Source organism: Nansenia antarctica, assembly GCF_963989245.1.
Source record: "Nansenia antarctica genome assembly, chromosome: 1".
In the NCBI taxonomy this organism is placed as follows: domain Eukaryota; kingdom Metazoa; phylum Chordata; class Actinopteri; order Argentiniformes; family Microstomatidae; genus Nansenia; species Nansenia antarctica.
This window is the reverse complement of record NC_137674.1, coordinates 36,782,939-36,809,221: the sequence shown is the minus strand read 5'-3', so window position 1 is coordinate 36,809,221 and position 26,283 is coordinate 36,782,939. Positions and strand designations below refer to the sequence as shown.

Below are 26,283 nucleotides of genomic sequence, written 5' to 3'. Positions count from 1 at the left end.
AAGAAATGCCCTCAGGATCATCAGGGACCCCAGCCACCCCAATAAGAAACTGTTCAAGCTACTGCCATCGGGGAAACGGTACAGAAGCATCGGGGCTAAAACCCAGAGGATGTCAAACAGCTATTTCCCTCAAGCAATCAGGCTCCTGGAGAAATGCACTGGAAGAAGTCTCCCCCAAACCAACCACACTAACATTACAAAAATAATATAGATTATATGACTACTTCCACACTACCTGATCACTTGAACACTACCTGACTAGTTGACTACTTGTACTTGTACTACTCACTTTATTACTTTATTATTACTTACTTTATTATTGTGATTTTGTATCTTGCTGCAATCCCAATGTTGAAGAACCTAATCCAACTAATTTTACTCTTGTGTACTACATTGGATGTAATAAAAGTAATTCTGATTCTGATTCAGATTTTGAGTTTATTCACAAATACTAGGCCAGACATAAACTGCACACGGCTGAACAAATAAATACAAATAGACATTCATGTAAACAGCCCCAAAACATCAGTGCAAACCTATCAATCAATACATCATGACAAAAACAACAGTTTAAGCAAGAGGAAAATCTAAGTTGCAAACCAAAACATTTCACTTCGTGAATATGTCTGCACTGACACCACCATAAAGTTAAAATAATTTATGTCAATGTTCACCGAGGGGTTTTAACACCTCAAGCCCCCAGCAGCTTCTTCACCATGTACCCTGGCATGCTGTAGAGGAAAATGCCCAACATGGCCACAACGAGCAGAGCCAGGACCAACTTGATGACAAGCCACTTGTATTGGTTGCAGATCAGGTTCTTTATAGCTTTGAAGGGCATGAGGAACCATAGGAAGGTGGTGTCTGGGCGGCTGGTGGAGAATAACCGGTTGGTTAGATTGCAGATAAATAAAAGAGGTGTATTTATCAACCCATGTTGCTTTACATGTACAGGATCTGTAGGATCCATAAAAGATACTCTTGGTGAGTCTACTTTTCATACTTGACCGAATTTTACAGATAAATTCCACCAAGCATACAAGAACACTGCCATGAAACAGTTATACAGAATGTAGTAGCCAAGGCACAAAATGCTGCCCATCAAAGCAGGATATCGCTTACAATATCACTGAACAGTATATTGACCAGCATCATAATGTTTTATTTATGTGCATCATTTCTCCCTATCAACACACAATTTAACAATTCATTATTGTATTGATTGGTGGCGAGTAAACTGGACCAGATGGTGACAGAGTAAACTGGACCAGATGGTGACAGAGTAAATTGTACCAGATGGTTGTTCTAGTCCGTTTATTCACAAATACCAGGACATACATATACTGCACACCGTTGAACAACACAATACACATTCATGTAAACAGCCACAAAAGATCAGTGCAAACTTATCAATCAGTACATATCATGAGAAAAACAACAGTTCAAGCAGCAAAATCAAAATCAAAAACCAAAACATTTTACTTTGTGGATAGATGTCTGCACTGCCACCACCATAATGTTTAAATGTTTTCTGTCATTGTCCACAGACGGGTTTGGTATAGACACGATAGTGTGCTTTAATGCTTTATTAGGACATGGCTTTGTTACTTTTACAATACATAGTGCCTGAGATTATCTTTTTAAAAGCGTATCTTAGACAGTGTGCTTTATCAGGACATGGCTTTGTTACCTAAGATTATCTTTTCAAATGGCCCAAAAAGTGGAGGCTTTCCAAGACTATGGGAGATGCTTGTTGCTGAATAGGTCAAGGTGTAGAAGTTGGTAAGCATGTTCACACCTCAAGCCCCCATCAGCTTCTTCACCATGTACCCAGGCATGCTGTAGAGGAAAATGCCCAACATGGCCACAATAAACAGGGCCAGGACTATCTTGACGACGAGCCACTTGTATTGCTTGCAGATAAGGTAACGTATTGCTTTGAGGGGGATGAGGAACCACAGAAAGGTGGTGTCTGGGCGGCTGGTGGGACAGAGACAGAGAGGATTAGCAATAATAATAAGATTACATTAGATTAGATTTAATTTAAATAATAATGCATTTAGAAAATTAAATAGAGACTATACACTTTGTTAACCTCATATTCATTATTTACAGCACAATGCAGTACCATGTGAAAACAACAATTCTACGTCCTGTGGTTAGAAAGATAAGAGACAATGTACTATGGAAATTACCCCTATGATGTCATTGGTTGCTACTGATTGTCAAAAACTACAGCCACACCTGGCTAGAAACACCCAGTTTATGAACATCGCTGCATTTTCTTCTTTCTTTTTTTATCATAGGTGGTAATGTTCTCTCTCTTATGCTTTTGACTACAGAATATAGCAAATGAGGTGAAATAATTATGAAGTGTTCCTTTAAAAACAAAACTAAACAAATGAAAAAATGTTGAACCCTTAATAGTTACTGTGCATACACACAAGGTATGCACAGTAACTGCAACTTACCATGTAAAGTGAGATGATCCTTTGATAAAATCTGGAACTTGGTCGTTCTTTTGTAAGTGTCCATTTCCTCCTTTCATAATATTGTTTATAAGTTTCTATATAAGGCCCATTAGCATTTCGACCAAGGGACTAAATTCTCTTGTGGCAGTATTTGGCATGTGGTAGGTTGTGAGTTCGATCCTCATTTAGGGCAAGCTACTCTACCCCCGGTATTTGCTAGACTGGTGTCAGAAGCACGGTGGCGATTGAGGCCACCAGAGACGTGTCAACGTAATAGACTTAGAGAACTAAATAACCTCTTGGGAATGGGGTAAGAACCAAAGGATGAAACGCCAAAATAGACTGTTAAGATGTTAATGACAAAAAGTGGAGGTGGACTGAACTGCAGCGCATAGAGTGTATGACTGGTATTGTATATAGTCATTTAGGCATTTAGTAATAGATTTAAATAGATTTTTCTTCACCGCTTTGCTTTGCAAAAGGTGGATTACTGCACTTCCAGTTATGCACATATCTAGCGTTCTAAAGCATTTAGAGGCTACTTTCTGTAAGAGCACAATATCATGATATGCTCCATATCACAATTTGCTCCAAAAATCACGCTATACGATAATATCTCATCTTGGCCCAATCCTATGATATAGTAATAATGTCCTTACTTTGGTTTCTCTAGAGGCTCAGGTTCATTGCGTCCTTCACCAACTGGACTCTTCTCAGCTTCCTCAGCAGTCAAGAGGTGCAGCTCTGCTTCCACTTTTCCCTGTAGAGAAAAATACATTTTAAACAAAACACTGGGGCTAGGTTGTATAGTATACAGTATGTTCGTGGGGACATATTAATATAATAATAATTAGCATACTAAGTACCTCAGTTCAATATTAAGCTCAGCTAGTTGTGTTATTTGTGTATTTATCATTTGGTTGAATTTGGTTGTATGTACTGTAATGTACACCGTTGATAGTGATTAATAGCCTAGCTGCATACCGTGAGTTCAAACTCATCATTCTCATCTCGGGCCAAAAACGGCCACCAGCCCTTGATCCTCTTCTGCTTGAAGATGGAGACCATGGGCATTTCTTCCTCTTTCAGCACCATGTCGATGGAGCACTGCTTGGCTGTCTTGGCTCCACGAGGGAAACGGTTCAGATCCAGCTCAATTGCTCCTGTGAAGAAACGGAAATATCATATCTATTCATTCAATATGGATAACTTATTCTCACAGAAAGTCTTACAGTTTGTAGTTGCTATGACTGTATGTATCGTTGTTTATTTTAGGCAAATGTACTTATTTAAGTTGCCCTGGATAAGATTGTCTGCTATATGACACAAAAGGTAAATTTGAAGGTAAATAGATGATGATCTCTGTGACATCTCGATTTGTGTTAGGACGTCCAAAATAGTACTTCCTATGCAATCAACAATGTATCTAGTCTTAATTTGTATATTATTCAGTGATATGAGTGCAACATCTATTATCTAGTGAATCATTATATAGAAGGTCTACTTAAGAGGGAATCACTGCACCTAAGAAGTCATCTGCGGAGAAATGGTCGGCGTCCCACACTTGTATGTTGAGACGGGCCGGGATCTTATACTCAGTCTCGTCCCAGGCAAACATCGACTCCTTTTTAGCAATGACAATCTTCTCCTCTGCCTGGAGGTAGTCAAAGGGGTAGACGAAGCGCCAGTTGAAGTTGCCCTCCCCAGTTAGGGAGTGGTAGTGAACATCTGTGTCCTGCTTGTCCTCTTGCTGTCCTTTCAGCCATCTGTAGAATGATGTCATAGGTGTTTCTGGCATTTACTATAGTAACTGAGTAGCTTTAATTTTATACAGCACCTCCAGAGTTGTTTAGTGTGAGGACGAGTTTGTTGACTTTAAAAGAACATTATCTTCACACACAACTATATAAAACGTTAACAGAAACATGAGTCAGTGAGAATAAAATAAACAATATTTACCCCCGCACAAAAATATCACTTGACTTTTCGCCTGTGAAGATGTCGTCATCCTCCAGAATGACCTCGTCTGTGTTCCAAATAATCACCCTCAGTTCGAATCTGCCATCCAGCAAAAAAGTACAGTGTGGCCACAATTAACTAATGGATACATCTTTGCTGAGTCATGTAATATGTAAATTAATACTATGTAATACAATTCTATGAAATCACACAATCGCACATTATTTCATACAAAAAGCACAATATTTTGTAGCAGATCATACTTTTTTGGTTTCCTGGGTGAAATGTCAATAGCAGGTCCAGGTGGAGCCATATCCTTAGGGAACATGTCCACCCACATCTCAATTCTCCCCTACATGTACACAGAAACACTGGGTGAGATACACACTCATAGTTTTAAACCTCATCACAGTAGTTCATATGACACAGCTGTCCTATCAATCTTGACCAGTAGGCCATTGAATGACACGTGCCCTACAGTACCTGTTCAATCCCAGGCTTATCAGGGTTGAGGAGAGGTCTCGTCTCAATGTGTTCTGGGATGAGTTTGCAGCCCGCCCGTGGCATGTCCTCCCAATGCTTCAGAACCGTCAAGGCCAGATGCTCATCTGTCTGCTTCTTCAGACCTGACACACATCACCAGACAGACTGGGATCTCAGTAAAGTGCTCCACATGAGAACAGGGCAAAGGGGTTAGAGGAAAGTTCCAGTGTATGGCAGCAGGATGACTAGTGATTTTATGACAATGCTGTGTTACAGAATGCAAGTATTTCACCTACTCATATTGCACATGATAAAACGGAGATATAACAACAGTAAGATATATAATGGGTTGGAAACAGTGACATGCAGGTGATGCTATACCATTTTCATCTTCAATCTCAGTTGGAGCCATGAACACACGGTTGGCCACCTTCACCCTGCCCCCGGGGCCGTAGTGAGGCCCATCAAGCTTGCCATCCTTACAGAGCTTTGCCAGGATCTGTGTCGGCTTCATGGGGTCCCGCCAAACATTGTAGCCATGGCTACAGGAAAAAATTAAAAGATGGAAAAATATACTTAAATACTTGGATAAACTTAAAAGTGTATCACTCACAGAACATAAGATAGCATATTGGATGTAACTTCATCATGTAGTGCATTGATTACATTTATGACACTACATACTAGCAGTGATTTGTAAGTGTACAATGTAAATTTCCAACTGAAAAGCAGCACAATGTCATGTGTAATAATATTACACAGTATTATATTATATTATATTATATTATATTATATTATACAGTATCATTGCATGCAAACATTGTGAAGCTATAGCAGGGGGCACAGAGAAGCTATACTTACATGGCATAGTTTTGTGTAATACCACATATTGCCCTATGCTTGCTGTAGTAGCGGTTCTCCAGGTCAAGCTTGGTCTCTCCAATGAGGTCATCGGTGCCCACTAAGTCCCAGTCGTAGACTGATACAGTTAGTGTGGAATCCATCGGAAATGTAGCCTCAATGTCAAAGGACCTGATGGGGTGGAAAATACTTTGTCACGTTTTTGGTCTCTCTCTCTCTCTCTCTCTCTCTCTCTCTCTCTCTCTCTCTCTCTCTCTCTCTCTCTCTCTCTCTCTCTCTCTCTCTCTCTCTCTCTCTTTCTCTCTCTCTCTCTCTCTCTCTCTCTATATATATATACATATTATATATATTTGTTTTATTATTATTATTATTATTATTATTATTATTATTATTATATACAAAAGTTATAAGGTAATCATGAATCTGCTTCTCCACTCACTTGCCAAATACAGGGTTGAGTTGTTTTGAGATGTAGTTCTCTTTGTCCTTGACCTCAGACTTGCCCAGTTTGATTGCGATATAAGGATCTGCTTTTCCATTTATGTCTGCTGGGTGCAGGTCAGTGGCCTGTGGAAAGAATAACGTTTAGGATGTTAATAAATAATCCCAACATGATATCAACATCCTGAGGATCTGAGATTCATGTCACCATTCTATGGATGTAGTTAGTATGTATGTACAGTAGTCACCATTCTGACACTAAGAACCGAAGAGTATACCTACCCTGATGACATAGATTCGGACCAGAATGTTGATCGGGTCATTTTGAGGAAGGTTCTGGAACATGCCCATGTTGGAATCAAAGCCCATCTCCCTGGACATTTCATCGGAGACTGGAACTTTGTACATACACAATGAGCCCTGAGACAAACAGAGAACAGAACCACGTAGAGACCCATTGTCAGGTGACTAAATGCTCAATCCAGTCAAATGCCCTCCATTGTTTTCATTTAGCAGACACTTTTATCCAAAGTGATTTACAATTAGAGATTGGCGTAACTTAGGGTTAGGTGCCTTACTCAAGGGCACACTAGTGGTGGTGTTCCCAGGTGCGATTTAAACTCACTCCTTCTGATCACCAGTCCAGCTCACTATCCACTAGGCCAGTGGTTCCCAACCGGGGGTACGCGGACCCCTAGGGGTACGTGAGGGGATTGCAGGGGGTACGTGGAAAGATTTGGAATTATAATTTATTTCCCTTTCCAAAAAATAATTAAATATAGTCGTTTCATAAACCTGTTGTTAAAATGGTACGCTGCAACGTAAGTTCCTCCCCGACAGGTGATGACTGTAACACACGTGGTAGTCACGTCACATTTAAATCACGTTCATTTACGTTCATTTACGCGCGCACGTCAGCTAGGCCTGTCAGTATACCGCAAAGATGGACAGATGGCTAAAACGACCAGCTTCAGAGGCAGATCAGACGGTCAGATCAGAGGCAGATCAGACGGTCAGATCAGAGAAAAAAAGAAAAATGGGACCCCGCTATTATTTGGAAACATATGTTTTGTGGGGATTTACATGTACATCGGCTGATCCACCACAGCCACAGTGCTTTTTCTGCGGCGAAGTCCTGGCTAATAATTCAATGAAGCCAGCCCATTTACAGCGACACCAGAGCACCAAACACCTAGCAACTGTTGGTAAAACTGACGACTTTTTCAAGCGAAAACTGTCAGAGTTCAAGTCAAGTCAGGCTACACTGAAAAAAGCGGCAAGTGTGTCAAGCAAAGCACTGGAGGCGTCCTATGCTGTTTCATTACTAGTGGCTAAGTCAAAAACCCCACATTCAATCGCCGAAGATCTGATTTTGCCTGCCGCTATGATTTTGGCTCAAACTATGCTGGACAAGAAAGCAGCTGACGCGCTCAAGTTGGTACCAGGCATTATCTAACAATACCGTCTCCCGTCGGATTGATGATATGTCCATAAATATTGTCGGACAAGTGGTGGATAAAATGAAGCAAGCAGGTCAGTTCGCTTTGCAATTAGATGAAATGACCGACGTTAGTGGGGAGGCTCAGCTGCTGGCTTTTGTGCGTTATAAAGAAGAGTCGGACATAAATGAGCATATCTTGTTTTGCAAGACGCTGCCAGGAAAGACAACTGGCGAGGAAATATTTCTGATTATTGACAGCTTCTTCAAAGACAACGATCTGGAGTGGAAATCCTGCAGTCACATCTGTACCGATGGAGCGGCAGCAATGACGGGTAAGGTGCGTGGGCTGCTTGGGCGTGTGATGAAGGTGAACCCCGAAATTAAGTGGATGCACTGTATTATTCACCGGGAGGCACTCGCCAGCAAAAGGATGAGCCCCGAGTTAAGTGCAGTTATGGATGACGCAGTTAAGGTGATTAACTTCATTCAGTCCCGGCCAATGAACCACAGACTGTTTCAAACTCTTTGTCATGGCAGCGGGTCAGAGCATGAGCAGCTACTGCTTCACACAGACGTTCGCTGGCTGTCTCGTGGCAAAACGCTGCTGCGGCTCTATGAATTGCGCATCGAGGTGTTTGCTTTCCTGACAGAAAACGACCACCCTCTTGCAGCCCTGTTTGAGGATGCAGTGTGGGTTGCGCAGCTGGCATATCTTGCTGATGTCTTCACTAAGCTGAATGAGCTCAACCTTTCACTTCAGGGCAAGTACTCACACATCCTTAACATGTATGACAAAGTGAATGGATTCATAAAGAAGGTTAAATTATGGGAGAGGAAATGTAAGGATGGAGATGTGAGCTGTTTCCCACTGCTTGATGGCCATCTAGCCACCACTGATGCTGACAGAGGTCCTGTGGTGAAAATAGTTAAAGCACATCTGTCCAAACTTGACACTGACTTCAACCAGTACTTTCATGACATTGAAACAAAGTCAGAAAAACTGGACTGGGTGAGGAACCCATTCAGAGTGAATGACAGGAGCAGCAGCAGCCTTCCTGCAAGCCTGCAGGAAAATCTGATGGACATGTCCTCTGATCGTGGGTTGAAGATGGCACATGCTGACAAGTCATTGACAGAGTTTTGGTGTGATGTTGAAAAGGAATATCCAGTGCTGGGAAAGTGTGCATTGAATGAACTTTTGCCTTTTGGATCTACATATATGTGTGAAGTGACCTTCTCAGCTTTGACCCACATCAAAACCAAGCCAAGGAACAGACTGAGTGTGGAGAGCAGCCTGGTGACTGCTGTTGCCACACTGCCTCCAGAACTGTCAAAGATTATAAAAGAGAAGCAACCTCAAGTGTCTCATTAAAGCTCAACTGATGAAAAAAAGAATTGCAACTGCTACTGGGTGAGTCTATTTTTCACAATGGTGTAAATATCTATGTATTAAAGGGGAGTGGTTCAAATGATTTCATTAATAATCAGTAGAGTTAGATAAGAAGTTTAAGTGTGTGTGTGTGTGTGTGTGTGTGTGTGTGTGTGTGTGTGTGTGTGTGTGTGTGTGTGTGTGATAAGTTTTATCCTGTCTCATCTTGTCTGTTTCCTCTCCCCATCAGTCAAGACTCTGGGATGAGAAAATGATGACATCACTGCACCTCAGACAGAAGCCAGAGAGGAGCAGGAGAAAGGGAAAAGAAACAGATATCAAATCAAATTCATTATTATTTATTATTTATTTTTCTATTTTCAGTGAGTGTGTGGGCATGTGGTAACAATTAACCATTGAGGTGGCCAGGTGGCACATGTATTGGCCAATTAGCTCATGTAGTCTAATTTTGAATGGCAATGTTTTGAAATGGCAAACATGTGACTTTATGTCAGATTGTTGTGTGCAGAAAACCGTGTTCAGTGCATTTAAAAAGTGCCATTTTGAATAGCAAAATGTGTGTAAAGCAGAAAATGTGTTTAGAGTTTTGGAGACATGAGAAGAGGTTTTGCTCTCTGTGTGTCAGTAATAAATGTTATATTTGCAAGTTAGAGTTTAATTGATTTTTTGGGGAAATAATCAACACGCATGAGTGAGGGGGTACTTCTGGCATGGCAAAACAGCTCAAGGGGTACACAAGACAAAAAAGGTTGGGAACCACTGCACTAGGCCACCATTATCCCTACATGTCCTTTCTTCCCTGTGTGCCCACTGTCCTTTCTTACTTTGAACTTTCCAATAATCCTGTCCTCATCTGCTTCGTTTTGGTCTTCATCATCACCAGCCTTTCCTCTGAACAGGCTGAATGTATGGAGCCAGTCTTCAAAGTTATCAAAGTCATTCTCCAGCTCCTTGGGGTAAACCTTTTGAGGAAACACAAAAAGTATACAATAAGAAGAATATCTAACTAAAAGCATAGATTTGACCCAAAACGTCCCAGAGACAACTCTGTTTTAAGTGTAGAGTACTGGTAGCCTAAATACCTTCATTTCTTCAATTCTGTGCTTCCGCTTCTCTGGCATCTCTCCAGGCATTGCCCTCTTCTTGTCTTTGGATCCTTTACCCTTCCCTTTCTTGCCTTTCACAGGAGCATCATCTGGTCTGATCTCTGAGTACAGGTTAGGGGAGAGGGCAGAGAGGAGAGGAGAGGTGTGGAGATGGAATGGGGTGGTGGTGGTGGTGGTGGTGGCGGATGGGGGGGATTGTTAGTGGGGTAGAACACTCGAGATATGAATTCCACATGAAAGTTGCCAAACCAAGGCCTTTTGGCTGCAGTACAGTATTAATGTACAATATGAATATGGTTAATGCCAGTTAACAAAGTAAGGAAATCAGCTAAGGCAACCATTACCCTTATGACACACTTCACATGAGTCTTTACAATTCAAATGATAGCTAAAATCTATAGCTATACCATTATGCACACAATCTCAGAAAATCTTTGTATCTGGGATTTTTTAATGACATTTTTTGATTACGTTAGTTTTATGTTGTTGTTTTTATGTGTGTTTTCAAAGCTTGATTTATCTAGGTATTTATTAGCTTTTTATTATGAGCTTTGGATTCATGTCTGTGGAAATGGATATACAGATGAGCTATGAGAGAAGGGTGGATATGGAGAGGGTCAGTAATAAGAGTTGTTAGCTGATAAAAAGAACATTAACTTGTTTTGAAGAGAGAAGCAAAAAGGTACATGAAAGTATACAGTGCATTCTGAACATTCAATTTGACCGCAATGACCCTATTCTTCTCCATAGCCCTAATCTATTACCTGCACCCTCTGCAGCAATATCCATGTCCTCCTTCTCCTCTGCATCTGCAAGAGCTGCCTCCTGAGCCTTGAGAACCTATAAGTTCACAATGACAATTATCGTGTTATTTGGTTATCAAATACTTCAACAGGATAACATTTTGAATTCAATTGATAACACCAAACTCAGCTTTTCAAGTCTCTCACCTCCATCAAAGTTTCGATCGAGGCAAAGTACTTGGACCACCAATCCAACATGCTCTCATCAAACTCCTCCTCCTCAATCTCATCTCCCTTCTTCCTCTTCTTCCTCTTCCCCTTTCCATCCTTCTCATCCTCCTGTAAGATTGCAGAAAAAAGGTAAGTAATTACCAGGAAATACTTTTGATACTGTCTCTGTATATAACAAAAACATTTTCAGGTAAGGTAGTACCACTACTTACCTCAACTTTAACCACAGCATCAGATCCCTGGGGATATATGAAATCAAAAGGGATACACAATTATATTTCAAATCAGTGAAATGATGATGTTGTAAAGTGACCTCATCTAATGTAATCCTAAATCTAATCCTACATCATGATGTTGCAAAGTGAACTAATATAATCTAATCCTAAATCTCCTAATCTGGCAAGATCTTACACAGTCCAGCTTCACCACGGTCTCCATCTTCTTAATGCTGGGCTCAGGCTCCATGTTGACAATGATCTCCTCTATGGAAGGAGACAGAGTGAGAATTCCCATTAGACACACAGACTGCAGTCATGTATTGTTGTATTATCCTGTAGTAGGACTATGGGGTTACTCTGTGGAGGAGGCCCACCTGTAGCTGACCAGTTGTTGGCATGCTTGTCTGCTGGCCTGTAGATGAACTTGCGCAGGGTGGTAACAGCATGGTTCCCAACCAGGGTGTAGCGTCCGAAGGCCCTGCAGTCCACCACTCGGATATTCAGAGGAGGGTGGAGGAGCTCATTCTCAGGCAAGTCCTACAGAAACAAAGTGCTCAATTAATTATTTTGTAAACTTCAATTGTGGATAGGAATTTAGATATCAAATGCATACAATAATTACATACAATATTGTATTTAATGTTAATCATTAAAAAAAATCTCAAAGAGAACGTACCACTTCAAACCACTTGACAAGGGTACTGAAGTTGGGATTTTTCCTGTAGTTCTGGATGAGTGCAGACTGAATCCCTTTGCCAGCACATTCAATGTCTACACGAGGTCTGTCCACCTGAGCCAGGTTGACCCGCTTCAGGTCCCTCAGGCCCCAAAACAGCACCTGGACAAGAGGACCATGTTACATTACTAAACCCTGAATTTAAATACAAAATCAGCCACAGGACCTGCTCCTCCAATCCAACCTAAAATATGTTACATGAAAATGTCTTCTATGCTTAGAGCACCCGAATGGCCAGCAGCGGCCCTGAGTACATGCTCCAGAACATTTCCTATCTCAAGGCCCAGAGGAGCTCCTCACCTCAATCCTGTACTTGCTGAGGACAGGCCTGATGCCCAGTGGGACAGGTAGGATGGGACCACGGTCCAAGTCTGTGGGACCGTCAATCGGGGGCAGGTCAGCTTTCCCATTTGGGCCAATCTGAAAATAGTACATTTGCATCAACATCACAGATTCCCATTTGTCTAAAACAAGAATGTTATCACATTGGCATTAGCTGATAACGTATTGTTCTGTCTATCATCCTAAGCTTGCCAGGCTGAAGCTCACCTGCAGCAGTTCAAAGGCAGCCAGCATTTCGCCTGCGGTGCAGTTCCCACGGTAGATCTGGTAATACTCTAGTTGGGGAGGGAAGCGTGGTGGCCCATAGTGCTCGTCTGCCATCTTAGTGATGGGCTTGGCGAAGGTCCTGCCCATGAACTCAGCTTTACCCTGGAATCACACGAAAGGATCTGACTGTCTTGATCAATCTCACACAAACCACACACCACAAATATGAATTAAGGTTTGAATATTTGAAAGAATGGTGTCTTTGGCCTACCATATCCAATCCATGGGCAATAATGTGTGTTCATATTACAAGTTTTATGAGAATAAATAAATAAATTCAAGGCCCTAATGACACATCATTAATTGATATTACATGTATCTATTAAAGAAGCATGGAATGAAATGCACATGCTTCTTAAACAGAGAAAAGATAAAGGGATAATGACCTCAAAAAGCAAAAAGCAAGACACCAAAACATAACCAATGGACTGCAGGAGCTGATGATTTCCCAAATTTGACATGCCAGTAAACTTAAGTTAATGGATACAATAAGTTTTGACATCAGAAATCAAATCAGTTCTGTCTCTCAAGCAGTTCGTGGTTATGGAGAGTCTGAGTCTTCTGGTGACCACATAAGCAAAAACGTCAATAGAAGGAATGCAAGAGGGATAGTCCGATAAAGGGGACTTCATCATCTGACCCAGGACCAACTGGATATGGCAAATGTCCTTGTGCACAGAGTACACATCTGTCATATCAACTACCGTGCACGGACATAACTCCAGTGAATATGTCATATTCCTCTTGCATGCCTTGTGGCATATGCGCTCCTCTGCACACAATGCAGAGCTACTACTTCAAGTACTTCAAGCCATCGGAATTCACACTCTACTTATCCAAGGGGTCATCCACAACAATGAGGTTTATGTACAGGAACAAATATGTGATTGTCAGTGAAAACATAAACATTCTTTCAAATATAATTCATATAAAGTCTGTAAAACTAGATAAACAATATTTTCTACTTTTTCTTTTAACAAAGCTCATACTCAAAACAAGTGCCCAGTAACACAAAACGATCCATATACTGTACAGTATTATACATGAATAATGACATAATGAAACTCTTTACTATTCTATTGTGTCATTCAAATGTAAACACATATTCATATTTGAATGACATGTCAGTCTTACGTTTACAGAGGGATAGATAATATTTTATATTATCAAGGGACTTGAGCAGCGAAGAAAGAGTACACTTTTCTGGACATCCAAGCTACCCTGTACTGTATGTAGAGTCAAATGATTCATTTACTTTATTTCAGACAACATGAGAGTATCATCTGTTCTGACACAAGCTCTAACCAGGATTATGCTTACCACTGTGTCCTGATCATAGATCTCGATGACAATGATCGGAGGGTCATCCCTCAGCTCACCAGCCTCTCCGAACAGCTCCACATTGTCAAACACCAGCAGCTGGTCCCAGGTGGGGCACAAAGTCTCATTCAGGATCTGAGGAGAGAGACATTCACTAATTACTGTCAATTTCCTCTTACTTAGACCATTTGCTGCTGATTCCTATGATATCAGATGTTATAGGAACCTGAATGGTCTCCCTGTCAGTCTTACCTCTGTGACCTGGCTGTGTGTGGAGAAGAAGACCCTGGCGAAGGGGTCAGAGAGGCCAGTGCTGTCTGCTGCAAACAGGCTGCGGGCCTGGTACATGTGCACCCTCAGCTGGAAGATCTGCTTCACTGTAAGGGAAGAGGAAACACACAAGCATTTATAAATGACGCCTCTAGTTCATCTTATGTGTAGTAACGTGTATGGTGCGGTGCCAGCTCTGTTACTCATGTAGGTGAGGCTGATGGGGGGTGAAGACTGCATGCCGGGTCCTTTATTGGCTTTGTTCTCCTCAAAGCCATTGGGAAGGCCACTTAGGAAGTCCTTGCGCTGCTTGTTCAGACCCAGCCACAAGTAGATCTCTGTCTTGGCCTGCACTGTCCAGCCAGCAGTACCAAAGCCTTTCTTACCAGGCAGCTGTGAAGATGCAAATACATTAATGCAAAATTAAATAAGAACACTGAAAATGGTTTGTAGTCACTGGAAGTGATGTCTGTAATATTCTTATGAAATAAGATAAATGAATAGGAGAAATCTAGATGTATGCACACACCTTTAGGAAGATGGTTTTGACTTTCCCACAGTCCTTCCCTGTCTCTTCCTCCACCATGGAATGAAGAATGTCCTTGGAGGGAACACGAGCATAAGCAATACGCTTGTTGTTGCTCATCATCCAGATGTAGATGTCAGGAATGCTGTGTTGCGGCTGCAAGAACAAGATTTAGGGTTTAGAACGGATAAACATAGAATTATGTGACAATGTTATAGATGAAATATTTGATTAAATAACTATTGTATATGATATAGTATTATATAGTAACTATAGTATATGCATACTGTATGTATGCATGTACTCCATGCTTACCTCATCAGACAAGAATCGCAGCTTTTGGAGGAAGTTCTGAACCAGCTTTATTTTGTCCTTCACAGTTTTTTTCTTCACCTGTGATCTGATGGTCTTAGCTTGCTGACCCATGGTCTCCTACAAGCAGACACAATGACACAGGATTAAGGACTGACACATGAAATGAACACTCAATGTGAAACACAGCACAATGTTCCATATGTGCCATACCAGTTCCCTCATGCATGACTTGAGTCTCTCTCGATCAAGCTTGGTTCTCCCAGCCTGGTTTTGGTCGTTGTTAGCCAGCGTTACAAATTGACTGAAAGGATTGAAATTATTAAAACTCCCCAAAAAACATACTACGGTTTTGCACTGTAATGTCCAAGCAAAACCATCTCAATTTGAAGCTAAATAAATTCTCTTAGAGACCTGCATCCATTGCCGAGCTCTTCCAGGACTCCCCTCAGTCTGCGTTCAGGGTAGGCCTTTTCTGTCTTTATGATCTCCTGAACATCGTTCAGACCCTCCTCCTGTTGAAGCAGTGGAAAGCACGTTAGCCTATCACTGAAATAATTGTCAGAAATGTTGCTATTACACATTTAGACTGGTAAAAGTGTTTCACTTGCCAGTTTGTCAGCAATGTTGTCCATCATATTGGCATTATAAAGCCTTCTTCTCTGATCCTGCCACCAGCTCTTGATGTATATGCATGGCTTCCTCTCAAAGTAAGGCAAGTGGAAATAATTCCTGCATGTACCAAACACATAAAAAGAGACTTCAACTAAAACCTCAACTACAGTATTGAAACACAATATGACTTCCATTTCCACAACTATCATCACTTTATCACTTTATTAACATATTCTACTTTATTATTACTTACTTTACTTATTTCCTTTATTCTACTATTGTTGATTTTGTATCTTGCTGCAATGCCAATGTTGAAGAACCTAAGGCTAAGAATTTTACTCTTGTCATTAGATGTGGTGAATGCAATTCTGATTCTGATTCTAATTAATTCTGATTATTATTCTGATTATTATTCTTATATTATTCTATAGATTATTATACTTATTCTGATCTGAAGTCAGATCTGTTTGTGCAGTATAGCCAACTGTCATTGTATGTGGCATGACAACGACAGTAGGAGTTGGATATGCAGCACAAAGCAACCTGGGTAGACCAATTTAATGCAGTATGTGCTCTGCTCCGACCTGTCAGTGATGACTGGTTTCATGGGTGGGGTGCAGGCCACTGAGACCAGGTCTCCATTATCGTCCATCTCGTCTTCACTGGAGTTCTGTGCGATCAGCTCCGACTCCTCCTCATCACTGTCTCCTCCACTCTTCTTCTTCCTCCCAGACGTGGGCTTGGTGACCCCTTCCATCTCATTTCCATAGTTACCTAACATTAAAGGGGCACGTTTACAATATGATGACCATGGTGACATGTACTACCTGCCCTGTTATGGTATAAGGTGAGTCAGTTTGACATAATGTATTGTAGTTACCTATTGTAACCTCAAAGCTGATTGGTTTATCGCCAATCTTCCTGTCAATCATGGTGGCCTCCAGGAAAGCCCCGAACAGGAAAAACTCCTCTACCTTCCCAGTGGCAGTCTGGATGCATGGAGGCACACAAAGATACAGGAAATATGGGGAAAACGTTGTTTTAATCAGTAGCAGTGGACAAACTTCAACCATAATTTGGAACAACCATATGCAATGTTCTGTAGCTGTCTTGACACTGTGAGGTAAACAATCTCTCAACTTGGTGAAAATAGAAACTTAGGCAACCAGGTGTGTGCAGGACTCCAACGAAGACTTGGGATTAGCCATTGGCAGTAGCCTACATAGGCCTTCTCACAATGCACTCTATTGGCTCTGTTGCGTGAGTTATATTGTCTGACACAAAAGCGATCTATTCATGGAAATAGTCTGTAAATAATGTAGTATGTACTGTATCTGGCTAAATAAAGATAATCAATAATTCACCCAAATTGCACTGTGAAGACCTACCGCTGCCAGACACAATAGCGTAATTCATGCAAGCATGCCTACTTTTCCAAGGGGACTCACGTCTGAGATGTTGGGTACTCCCTCCACCTGCACCTCAGTGCTGGTCATGATATCAGGGGAGGCGGTGTCCAGGATTTCCATACCCAGGCTGATGAGCAGGCGGGCCCGGAAGGACACCCCCTCCCCCAGCCCCTCATTCAGGTCCATGTGCTCGTCCATTATAGCGTAGCTACGAGTAGAGCCGTACATGTTCACCCAGGCAGGGCCCAGGGTGGGAAGAAAGCCTGATGGTCATAGAAGAAAGGGTTACAAAGAGTGTGAATTTGTTGAGGAAAGACTGATGAAGAAGCAACTACGTGTAGTTCTTTTTGGGGACACAAATATAAGGTTATATTATACTACAAAGTTAGGCAATATGTGATTTGACTCCTATGGCCAGACATTTCACTAGGAAACATATACTGGCAGATTTCCACACAGGCATACAGTGGGCTTTACTTTACTCAACACTCACACCTAGAACACAAAAGCATTATACATCCGGACAGAAGTATGGGCACCTTTGTCGCCATCATTGGCGATCTTCCGCAGGTCAATGAAATGTGTTCCTATGGCCACATCATTGACTTTATCGGAGTCTCGGATCTGGAGCTTCATGCGCTTGCACAGTGGTGGAAACATCTCAGTGAAAACCACTTGCTCATTCCAGATAGGTTCATAGCTGCTTTTTTGGATTGAGGTTTTCCCCTGTATTCACAAAAGCAGGCAATTTAGTCGGTAGAACAGAATAATGTGTTCCTATTGTATAACATCGATGCACTATTACTCATTGCTTTCACTAACCTTCTGCCCAGCAAAAAGTACTTGGACATAAGGATCCACCAGGTCCTTATTCTCCCCTATGAAGGCCTTCTTCATGTTGGCCATGATGCTGGTGTTCATTTTGGGGAGCCCCTCAGCTCTATAGATCTTCAAATAGTAGCGAGCCCACTGACGCTCTGGGGGAACCCCCTCTGGCAGCAGGAGATTACTGAAACAGCAATGGAAAGTATTCCAGTTTTTATTTATTTTATTTTTTTAGAACTAGAACTGAGTTTAATTTTTTTTTTTAAATACTGCTTCTAATTGATTTAAAATGTTTAGCTTTCTTGGCAATTTACCCCTCTATGTCATCCTCATCCGTTTCGTTGGCCTTGTGTGGTGTTTTGATATTGTCCCCTTTCCCCACAACAGCAATGTCACATTTAATGTAGCCTTTGCACCCAGCAGTGATGTCATCAGGGTCTGACAAAATGGCCCATTTGTGGTAAAACTGATGTTCTGTGAGAAAGATATAGAAATTAATTATGTTTATTGATGTATAATAGCACTGAGTACTACCCAAACTACTTCTGTTTCTCTTTCCCTTACCTGGCTGAGAGTAGATTGTGCCTACATCCAGTTTAAAGGACCCAACCAGTGTTCCACTACGCAGAAGATTTTTGGAGTGGATAACCTGAGGGTTGAAAAAAGTGAAGATAGTTATGTGCATACAAATTGTCTAAGCTGGGAGATAATAACAAAACTGTTTTCTTTTGTGGTGAAGCTATTTACCGACAATTTCAGGATCTTGTCAAACATGACATCTGGTGAAACATGGAAGTCAAACACGAAATACTGAAAGAGAAATGTGACATGTGAGTACAGTGAAGTTTGTGGTCAACAGAAGGTGTCTGCCTCTATCAAATGTTATATATATATATATATATTTTTTTAAATATATATACTATACTGTAGAACAGACCTTCTTTCAATATAAAGATTTTCACTACAAAGGTACAAAACAACAGTATATGTAATTACGCCTTATCATCATTCTCATATATTACAATTCCAAGTAGGTGGTCACCTCATTGTAGTATGGGCAGTTTGTTGATTCCTTCATTGATGTGTACTTCTTATCATCTCCTATCTCCACACAGACCACTGGATCCATGTTCAACCCCACAAGCTGTCTGGCCTCTACCACGGTAACACTAACCTGGAGAAATAGGCTTACCATGTATCAAAGTTCCAATTTTGTACAGTAAAGAGTTGATCTGTCAATGATTAATTTAAGTATTTTTTGTAAATGTTGCATTTACACTTTGCATAAGAGGATATGTTTTCTCTTACTTGGTAATCCATTGGTCTCCCAGCGGCAGGTTCCATCTTGATGTCTGGCTTTGATCTGAGGAATGTTTTATGATCAATCAGTGTGATTAATGAATGAGTCAAACATTTCTGTTATTCTCATTATTTCCCATCTCTGCTCTATGTTAGAAACGGAATGGCTATACACAAGCATAATAATGCTCACCTCTTATTGGACACATTGGTGGTGACTGCTGTGACAGAGGCCAGGGAGATTGTGTCAGGGTCTTGCCCCCCTCCCATGAACATGCCCTGCCTGTCCAGATCCTCTGTCTCCAGGATAGCTGCCTCATCTGGAAGTCAAAGTAAAGGTACATAAGCAGAGCTGCCAGACAGGGGCATGGTAGCACACCATCATAACAGAGAGAGCTTGTAGACAGTGACCAATGTTTGCATGAAGAGTACATTTCCATTGGATTAACATTACATATTTAAGGGGGTCAAAACATATAATACACAGTGGTTGTTCATGGCTGGGGCTCAGAGGACACATAGAAAGGTTGATAGAGAGGTGTCTAGAAATCTAAATCTAACACCAACTCCAGCATATGCTAATCTATATGACTTTGGCCCTTACCTAGGCCTCTAACCTTTTGGCCCATGTTATCTCTCTGTACTATACCTTCATTCTTGTGCTCCTCCTTGTGGCCACGGTTCTTACTGCGTTTCATGGTTAAGATCGATCCGTTTCTTGCTCTAGGGTGGTGTCACAAATACATTACATTGTATTTCTGTGAGTTACAGGTTAGAATATTATATATATTATCATAGTATCCGTTTTTGAGTTCATACATCTGTTTAATTGCAATAAATAAAGGTCTGGATATTATGGGAAAAAGCCATGTTCAAATATATATATATGAGGTCACTGTATAAACATTGCACTAAACATTGCAATTGAATTGATAAATAAAATACATTATTATGTGTCAGCAGAACATGGTCAACTATTCTAAAGGGTGGCTGTATTTCTAAAGGCAAGTTGTCTCCACTCTACCACACCCCAATTTGGCCTCCGATAGGGACTTTAATTATTCAAATCCGTTGACCTTAATACATCAATTATCAGCAGGATAGGTTTCACATGCTTTGTGGAAAATAAAACACTCAAAATAATTAGTTTGGATCTAAAAACATAAAAACATTTACAGTGCCAGACATAAGTGTTTGAAAATATTTAGCTAATTATTAGTTCTACACAAATATGTAGGTGAAATCATGCAATTAAACTAAACCTCTGCACACACATTTATTGACTTGTTTTCATACAGATATATTTTTTGTTTTTTTAAAAAAAAGAGATGAACATAAAACAGAAACATTTTGCAATCCATATAAAGAGGTTCCATTCTTATAATGCATGGATTATCACTATCAATCACTCTTCATATATGCACTACAATAATTACAAGCAGTTGTACTGTTTCATACGAGTTAAGACCTATAGAGCCCAGATACCAATGTATTTGGATAATGGAACTGACAATCTTCTGAGACTATAAAGAATCCCTGAGGCAAAACATGTAGGCTACATGTATTGATCTGAACAGTGATATGATATCTTCCATATTGTACTGTATCTATTAGTTTTCTTTAATACATTTGTGGTTCATTGACTTTTATATATTCACTAAATCTTTATACCAACTCACTATAGTAAGAATTACTGTACTTTGGTTATCCAGGCAAAGTAAACTCCAGGTAAAGTAAACTACAGGCACAGTAACCATCAGACATTAAAGTTAATTGAGAGGAGAGACCTTTTAGATTAATCATTTACTAAATAAATGTTACTGTACAGTATGTGGAGTTTGTTACTATACTGTGTATCAGTAAACCCTCCCATAACAACATGATTTGGCTAATAAAGAGTTTATGATACTGGATAAATGTTATCAACGTATCATTTGGAAGCATTTTAAATCCACATAAAACTGCTCAATCATGAAATCCTATTATATTTGCGTTTACACTTGCTGTGAGTATTCTATAAACAACATTGGTTGCTCCATATGAAGATGACTGCAAAACAAATCTACAGAAAGGTTTCATACATACCAGACAAGAGAATGGCACTCCTCTCGTTCAATCCAACAGGTAACTTGTGAAAGAGACAAACTAGGGACTTGAGTTTTCTCCAAAAAGTTGTCCTACATAGCCTTTTTTGCCATTTTCATGGCAGAATTAAGAAGGCCACAAATGTAAAGTTGCACAAAAAGAGCTTGGTTTGTCCGAGACTGAAGTTGGGCTGGAGTGATGTGATATGCCAATGAATAGTGTATGAGTGAACCCGAGACTGGTAACTATAACTAGGGGCTGCCGTGACACGTCACTGTGAGCTCAATCTGCCAAGTAAGACAGGCTAACAAGACTGATCTGCCAAGTCATTTCAACAGTTAATAGGACACTTTAAATGTGTTAAAAACGTACCTTTAGACAAATCCTATGAACCTAACTGGCTTTAAATATTCAAGCGATGTGGCCTGGGGTGGTCCAGTGGTCTAGCACCTGGTCATATTATGCCTGTGTTGGCATGGGTTCGAATCTGGCCCAAGCCCTGTTGACATGCCCTCTCCTCCTTACTTTCCTGTCTATCTTCACTATCTCTATCCAATCAAATGAAACATATGAGTGGGACTGCCCCACTCAGAAAACAATTACCTTTAAAAAAATTTTTTATATATGTATATATAAACTCCTCAAAAAAGGTTTGGAAACGTTATTTCAGTCGATTCTTCCTCCCCTTTAATAATACCAATTGGTATTGTATTTTATATCGTTGGAAAGCCTGATTGGTCACCTTTACAATGAGGTACAACTTGTAAGGATCATACATTCATGGAATGAGTAACACAGCTAAACGTGTGGGTAGCGGCCCAAATTTCTTTGTACCTCGTTGTAAAGGTGACTAATTAGGCTTTCCAACGATATAAAATACAATACCAATTGGTATTATTAAAGGGGAGGAATAATCAACCAAAAAAGCGTTTCCGAACTTTTTTTGAGGGGTTTATATATATGTGTGTGTGTGTGTGTGTGTGTGTGTGTGTGTGTGTGTGTGTGTGTGTGTGTGTGTGTGTGTGTGTGTGTGCGTGCGTGCGTGTGTGCGTGTGTGTGTGTGTGTGTGTGTGTGTGTGATGATAATAATACTGGTTAGGGTTTGCTTTCCATGTTGTGTTCTTTTGTTTTAGAATTCTCGATTAACTTCACATTGAGTGAGAACCACACTTGGTAATGCTTGACCACTTAACTGTAGTACAAAGCTCACAACTAAATGTGTAATTGAGACAAAAGCTGGGATAAGTTTTAATAATTAGGCCAACTTATTTTTAATATAACCAAATGCATTTTGGCAATTAACACTTGAAATAAGAAAAGAAGAAAGTGAATAAACATTGAATAACTAATGTACAAATAGTTACAGAATACACAAATACACAATATAAAGGAATATCTGAAATTGTAGGTTTTAGATCTTGTAACATAATAATGTTCTGATGGCAACAACTTATTTTGCTTTGTCTGAGCAATTTCAAGGACTGAGACAGGTAAGCTAGACATTACGTAGCATAAAAAACGTACCAGAGAGCTTAGGTGTGCATGGGACAAAGGAAAGCTAATCAATGAATTGCCATACCTCCTGAGATAGAATTTCGTGCAAGTAAACAACAATGCTCCTACTTAAATCATTAATGGTGTATTGCTTTATTAGGGAGCTCAGTGTAGACACACTGGCCTTTATTATGCACCATGCAAATGGTGTCAGGCCTTACATCCAAAACCATTGTGTTGTGATTTCAAATTCATGTGTGTTAAACATTAATTTTAACATAAAAAGGTTACTGAGAAAACAATGCAAGTAGTTATACGTGAAATAATCAATAATATAAGTCAATCACAAACCTCCTACAACACTTCTTCCACAACTTTTGAAATGGGCATTAAGTAAAAGCATTGATCATTGTTCTAATACTGAGTTGAAGCATGCTTTAGCATCTTGTATTCAATACAACTGCTACTGAAAACTAAAGTACAACTCATCAGCTCATCAATTACACATACGTAAGTCATACGTCAAAGTCTAAAGTTGCTGGTATCCGATGAAACAAGGTTTTCAATTATTCAAGCGGTCCAGGTAGTGTTCCATGTGTCATTCTCATTATGCAAAGGCATCGCCCACATCCACAATACATTTATTTAGGTTTGTCTTAGTAATATCTACTGCACAAAATGTGTGTTACAGAAGTCTTAATGTTTGGTAAGGACTGTCTTCCTGTCAATTGAAAGTGTAGCTATGTGGTGCTGTTATGCGCATGTATCAACCTAAATGAGTAAATGAGTGTAACTATTATCATTCATTCAGAGACCATAAAACAGAATTTGATCAGAACCTTTGCTATCCAGTTTCTTTAGTCAAATCTATGATTAGTGTGTTCATTCCATCACTAGTGTGCTCATTCAGTGAAGTTGTGGGGGACAAGAATCAGAGGAAGGTTTGTGATACCCATGGTGACACCAACACGACAATCCTGTTGAGAGATTCTGCTCTTAATTACATGATTCAATACAGGGCCTAGGTTGAGGAGATGAACTGTAGTCCCTGCTACCGATGCCTGTAAGGAGGTCACCACCCCTATTCTGTCGCCACCACAGTCCTTTAGATTACTGACCTCATTCCCTAATGTGTACTTAAGGAGGAGACCTGGGGACTTTCTGGACTTCAGTCCCATGCCAGCTCCTCTTCCGTTTCGCTCATTTCTGTTCTCCTAATGAATAGGAATGCAAGATTTAAGAACATGTCTAGACAAACCCTGCTGCTGAGAAAACGTGTTAAACCACAGTCCCAAAAAAATTCTACTATACTAACATAATTTAATTTCAAATTTAAGTGACATGTCTGTAAAAACAGTTATTCCAGACACTTCATAAACATATCTAAATTGCATTTCTCACAATTTAACATCTTCACTATTTGTGTCATTGTGTTAGTGAGTATATAGGTTACATTGATGAATATGCATGAGCATGCAACCCAACCCTCCAAATGACACCTTTCGCAATGCCATCTAAGGTGAACCACAGAATGACTTGATACCAACCATGCAATCTTACCCATGTACTGTCCAAAGCCCATTATTGGCTGCCGACTGGTTATCGTGATCTGTTTGTGCTCCAGTGCCTCTGCAGGTAGACCATCTGACTGTGGTGTTATATGTCACCCATGACACATTTCTGTCTCCTGGGGGGCTCTCTGGCTGGCTTTGTGGGTGGCATAAGGACAGGGTCCATTGTTATTGGACTTCATGTTAATGCCTGGCTTTAGTCAGGGTCATAGCAACTGTCCTCCAGTAACCCAAATAATGTAATGTCAAATTAGACACATTCAAGCTAAAATGATTGGCATGTTAACATTTTAGACATGGAAGTAGTAACATCATAATCTCCCTGTGTGCAATAAAACAAGTTCAGAAAAGTTTTAGTTCTAAAATTAGAACAAGAGTTCCAGTCCATGACTCTGTGTGACAGCTAGGTTCTGAAGGAGCAGGAACTGCCATGAAGAAATGCTAGTGTAGAAGAGTCTCTGTTGTTGAGAAATGTTAATAGAAAAGGTTTTCTGCTCACCTTTGTTCAATGGCATGCCTGATGTCTGAAAAAAGGTCCTTTCCCTGCTCCTGGCATGGTCTCCAGTGGACTCAGAAACAGCCAATCCGGGTCATGGCACCAAATTGTTGGAATAAAATCAAAATCGGTTCTTTTGTTGACTGCTCCAAGAAAGAGGAGAGATGTTTTCTATTGCACAAGTGGTATATTTATTGAAAATTACACGTAGAGTACAAAACAGTGCTGCAGCAGCTGGAACAACCCTGAGTCAATCTCAGAGAAAAGGTGTTTCTTCTTCAGTTTACAATACATTATATTAGAAAGCACAGAGTCCTTCCACTTCTGGCCACTATGATGTAAGAGCTGAATGGCCTATTAGAATGTTCTAAAACTATGAATTAAGTGTTTGACCTGAGAACTGAAAAAGGAGTATCCTGCTACACCTGGCTTCAAGGCCCTCAGACGCCTTCCCAGGCAGACAGTAACTCCCTCATTCCCTTGCTATTACAATTGGTCATATTATGTGTTCGTAGGGTACAATACTGATAATGTGCATATTAAAACAGGAAAACTGATAAGATATCAAACATCATAGCTAAGCAGCTGGTGCTAGACGAATGAACAATAACACTTTTAGAAAAATATATATCCTAACACTCTTACTACCTGACCCCTCACTACAGTAGTGACAGAGAAGAGCAAGTCATGGTAGGGGAAGGCAGGGCAATACCGCTACCTGATTGGTTGGCGAAGCACTCGTGAAGAGCCCCCTCATTGGCTGGCGAGTCTACCATCTAATTAGCCAGACTCCTTGCTATAAGCTAGCAATATTGGGCTAACGTAAACGCTAGCTAGCTGAAATGCGGCGTGTGAACGGGTTGAAATGCGTGTGTCTCACGCCCAGAGAAGTTAGAAGTCATAAGGAAAGATGTTTATTGACTGGGCAACACAGTGTATTTTGCATAATAGGTCCCCTTTAAAATTTCAGTGGGGCAGGGATAGTTTTATTTCCTAGTTTGTGTGTTAGTAGGCCCAACAAAGACAAATATGTAGGTACATAACTGTAAAAGTGCATTTTGCCTAATAGGTCTTGCTATTGCTAGCTTATAGCAAGGAGTCTGGCTAATTAGATGGTAGACTCGCCAGCCAATGAGGGGGCTCTTCACGAGTGCTTCGCCAACCAATCAGGTAGCGGTATTGCCCTGCCTTCCCCTACCATCCTAGGTTTCGCAAATTCGCGTCCGGGTGATGCGCGTGATGCCTGCAGCTGGATATACTTGGAGATACTTGGATTTAACCGGTGTTCGTGTTCAACCTTGGTCGTCCAACATCATTTCAAGACGACGTCACAACAGTCACATGATACGGTGTCCTCGGCCGACCAAAACAC

At 40.6% G+C, this 26,283-nt stretch overlaps 1 protein-coding gene across 1 annotated transcript; it reads right to left on the bottom strand.

The window, feature by feature from the left end:
- Window positions 1–1,799: 1,799 nt before the first annotated feature.
- On the bottom strand, window positions 1,800–19,963 carry LOC308174023 (otoferlin-like; the record flags this gene model as incomplete). The annotated part of the gene is made up of 41 exons (XM_080549076.1): window positions 1,800–1,980; window positions 3,131–3,231; window positions 3,456–3,634; window positions 3,996–4,237; window positions 4,431–4,529; window positions 4,694–4,782; window positions 4,914–5,056; window positions 5,295–5,455; window positions 5,775–5,945; window positions 6,214–6,341; window positions 6,498–6,635; window positions 9,871–10,008; window positions 10,129–10,253; window positions 10,917–10,992; window positions 11,103–11,234; window positions 11,339–11,365; window positions 11,538–11,608; window positions 11,719–11,881; window positions 12,021–12,182; window positions 12,381–12,500; window positions 12,630–12,791; window positions 14,010–14,144; window positions 14,262–14,386; window positions 14,483–14,672; window positions 14,809–14,961; window positions 15,121–15,237; window positions 15,331–15,421; window positions 15,532–15,632; window positions 15,729–15,849; window positions 16,317–16,506; window positions 16,613–16,721; window positions 17,181–17,404; window positions 17,681–17,867; window positions 17,964–18,150; window positions 18,281–18,440; window positions 18,531–18,615; window positions 18,714–18,776; window positions 19,009–19,140; window positions 19,275–19,329; window positions 19,459–19,585; window positions 19,915–19,963. 41 exons carry the CDS (start codon window positions 19,961–19,963, stop codon window positions 1,800–1,802), a joined length of 5,409 nt encoding a protein of 1,802 aa, XP_080405202.1.
- Between the last annotated feature and the right edge of the window lie 6,320 nt (window positions 19,964–26,283).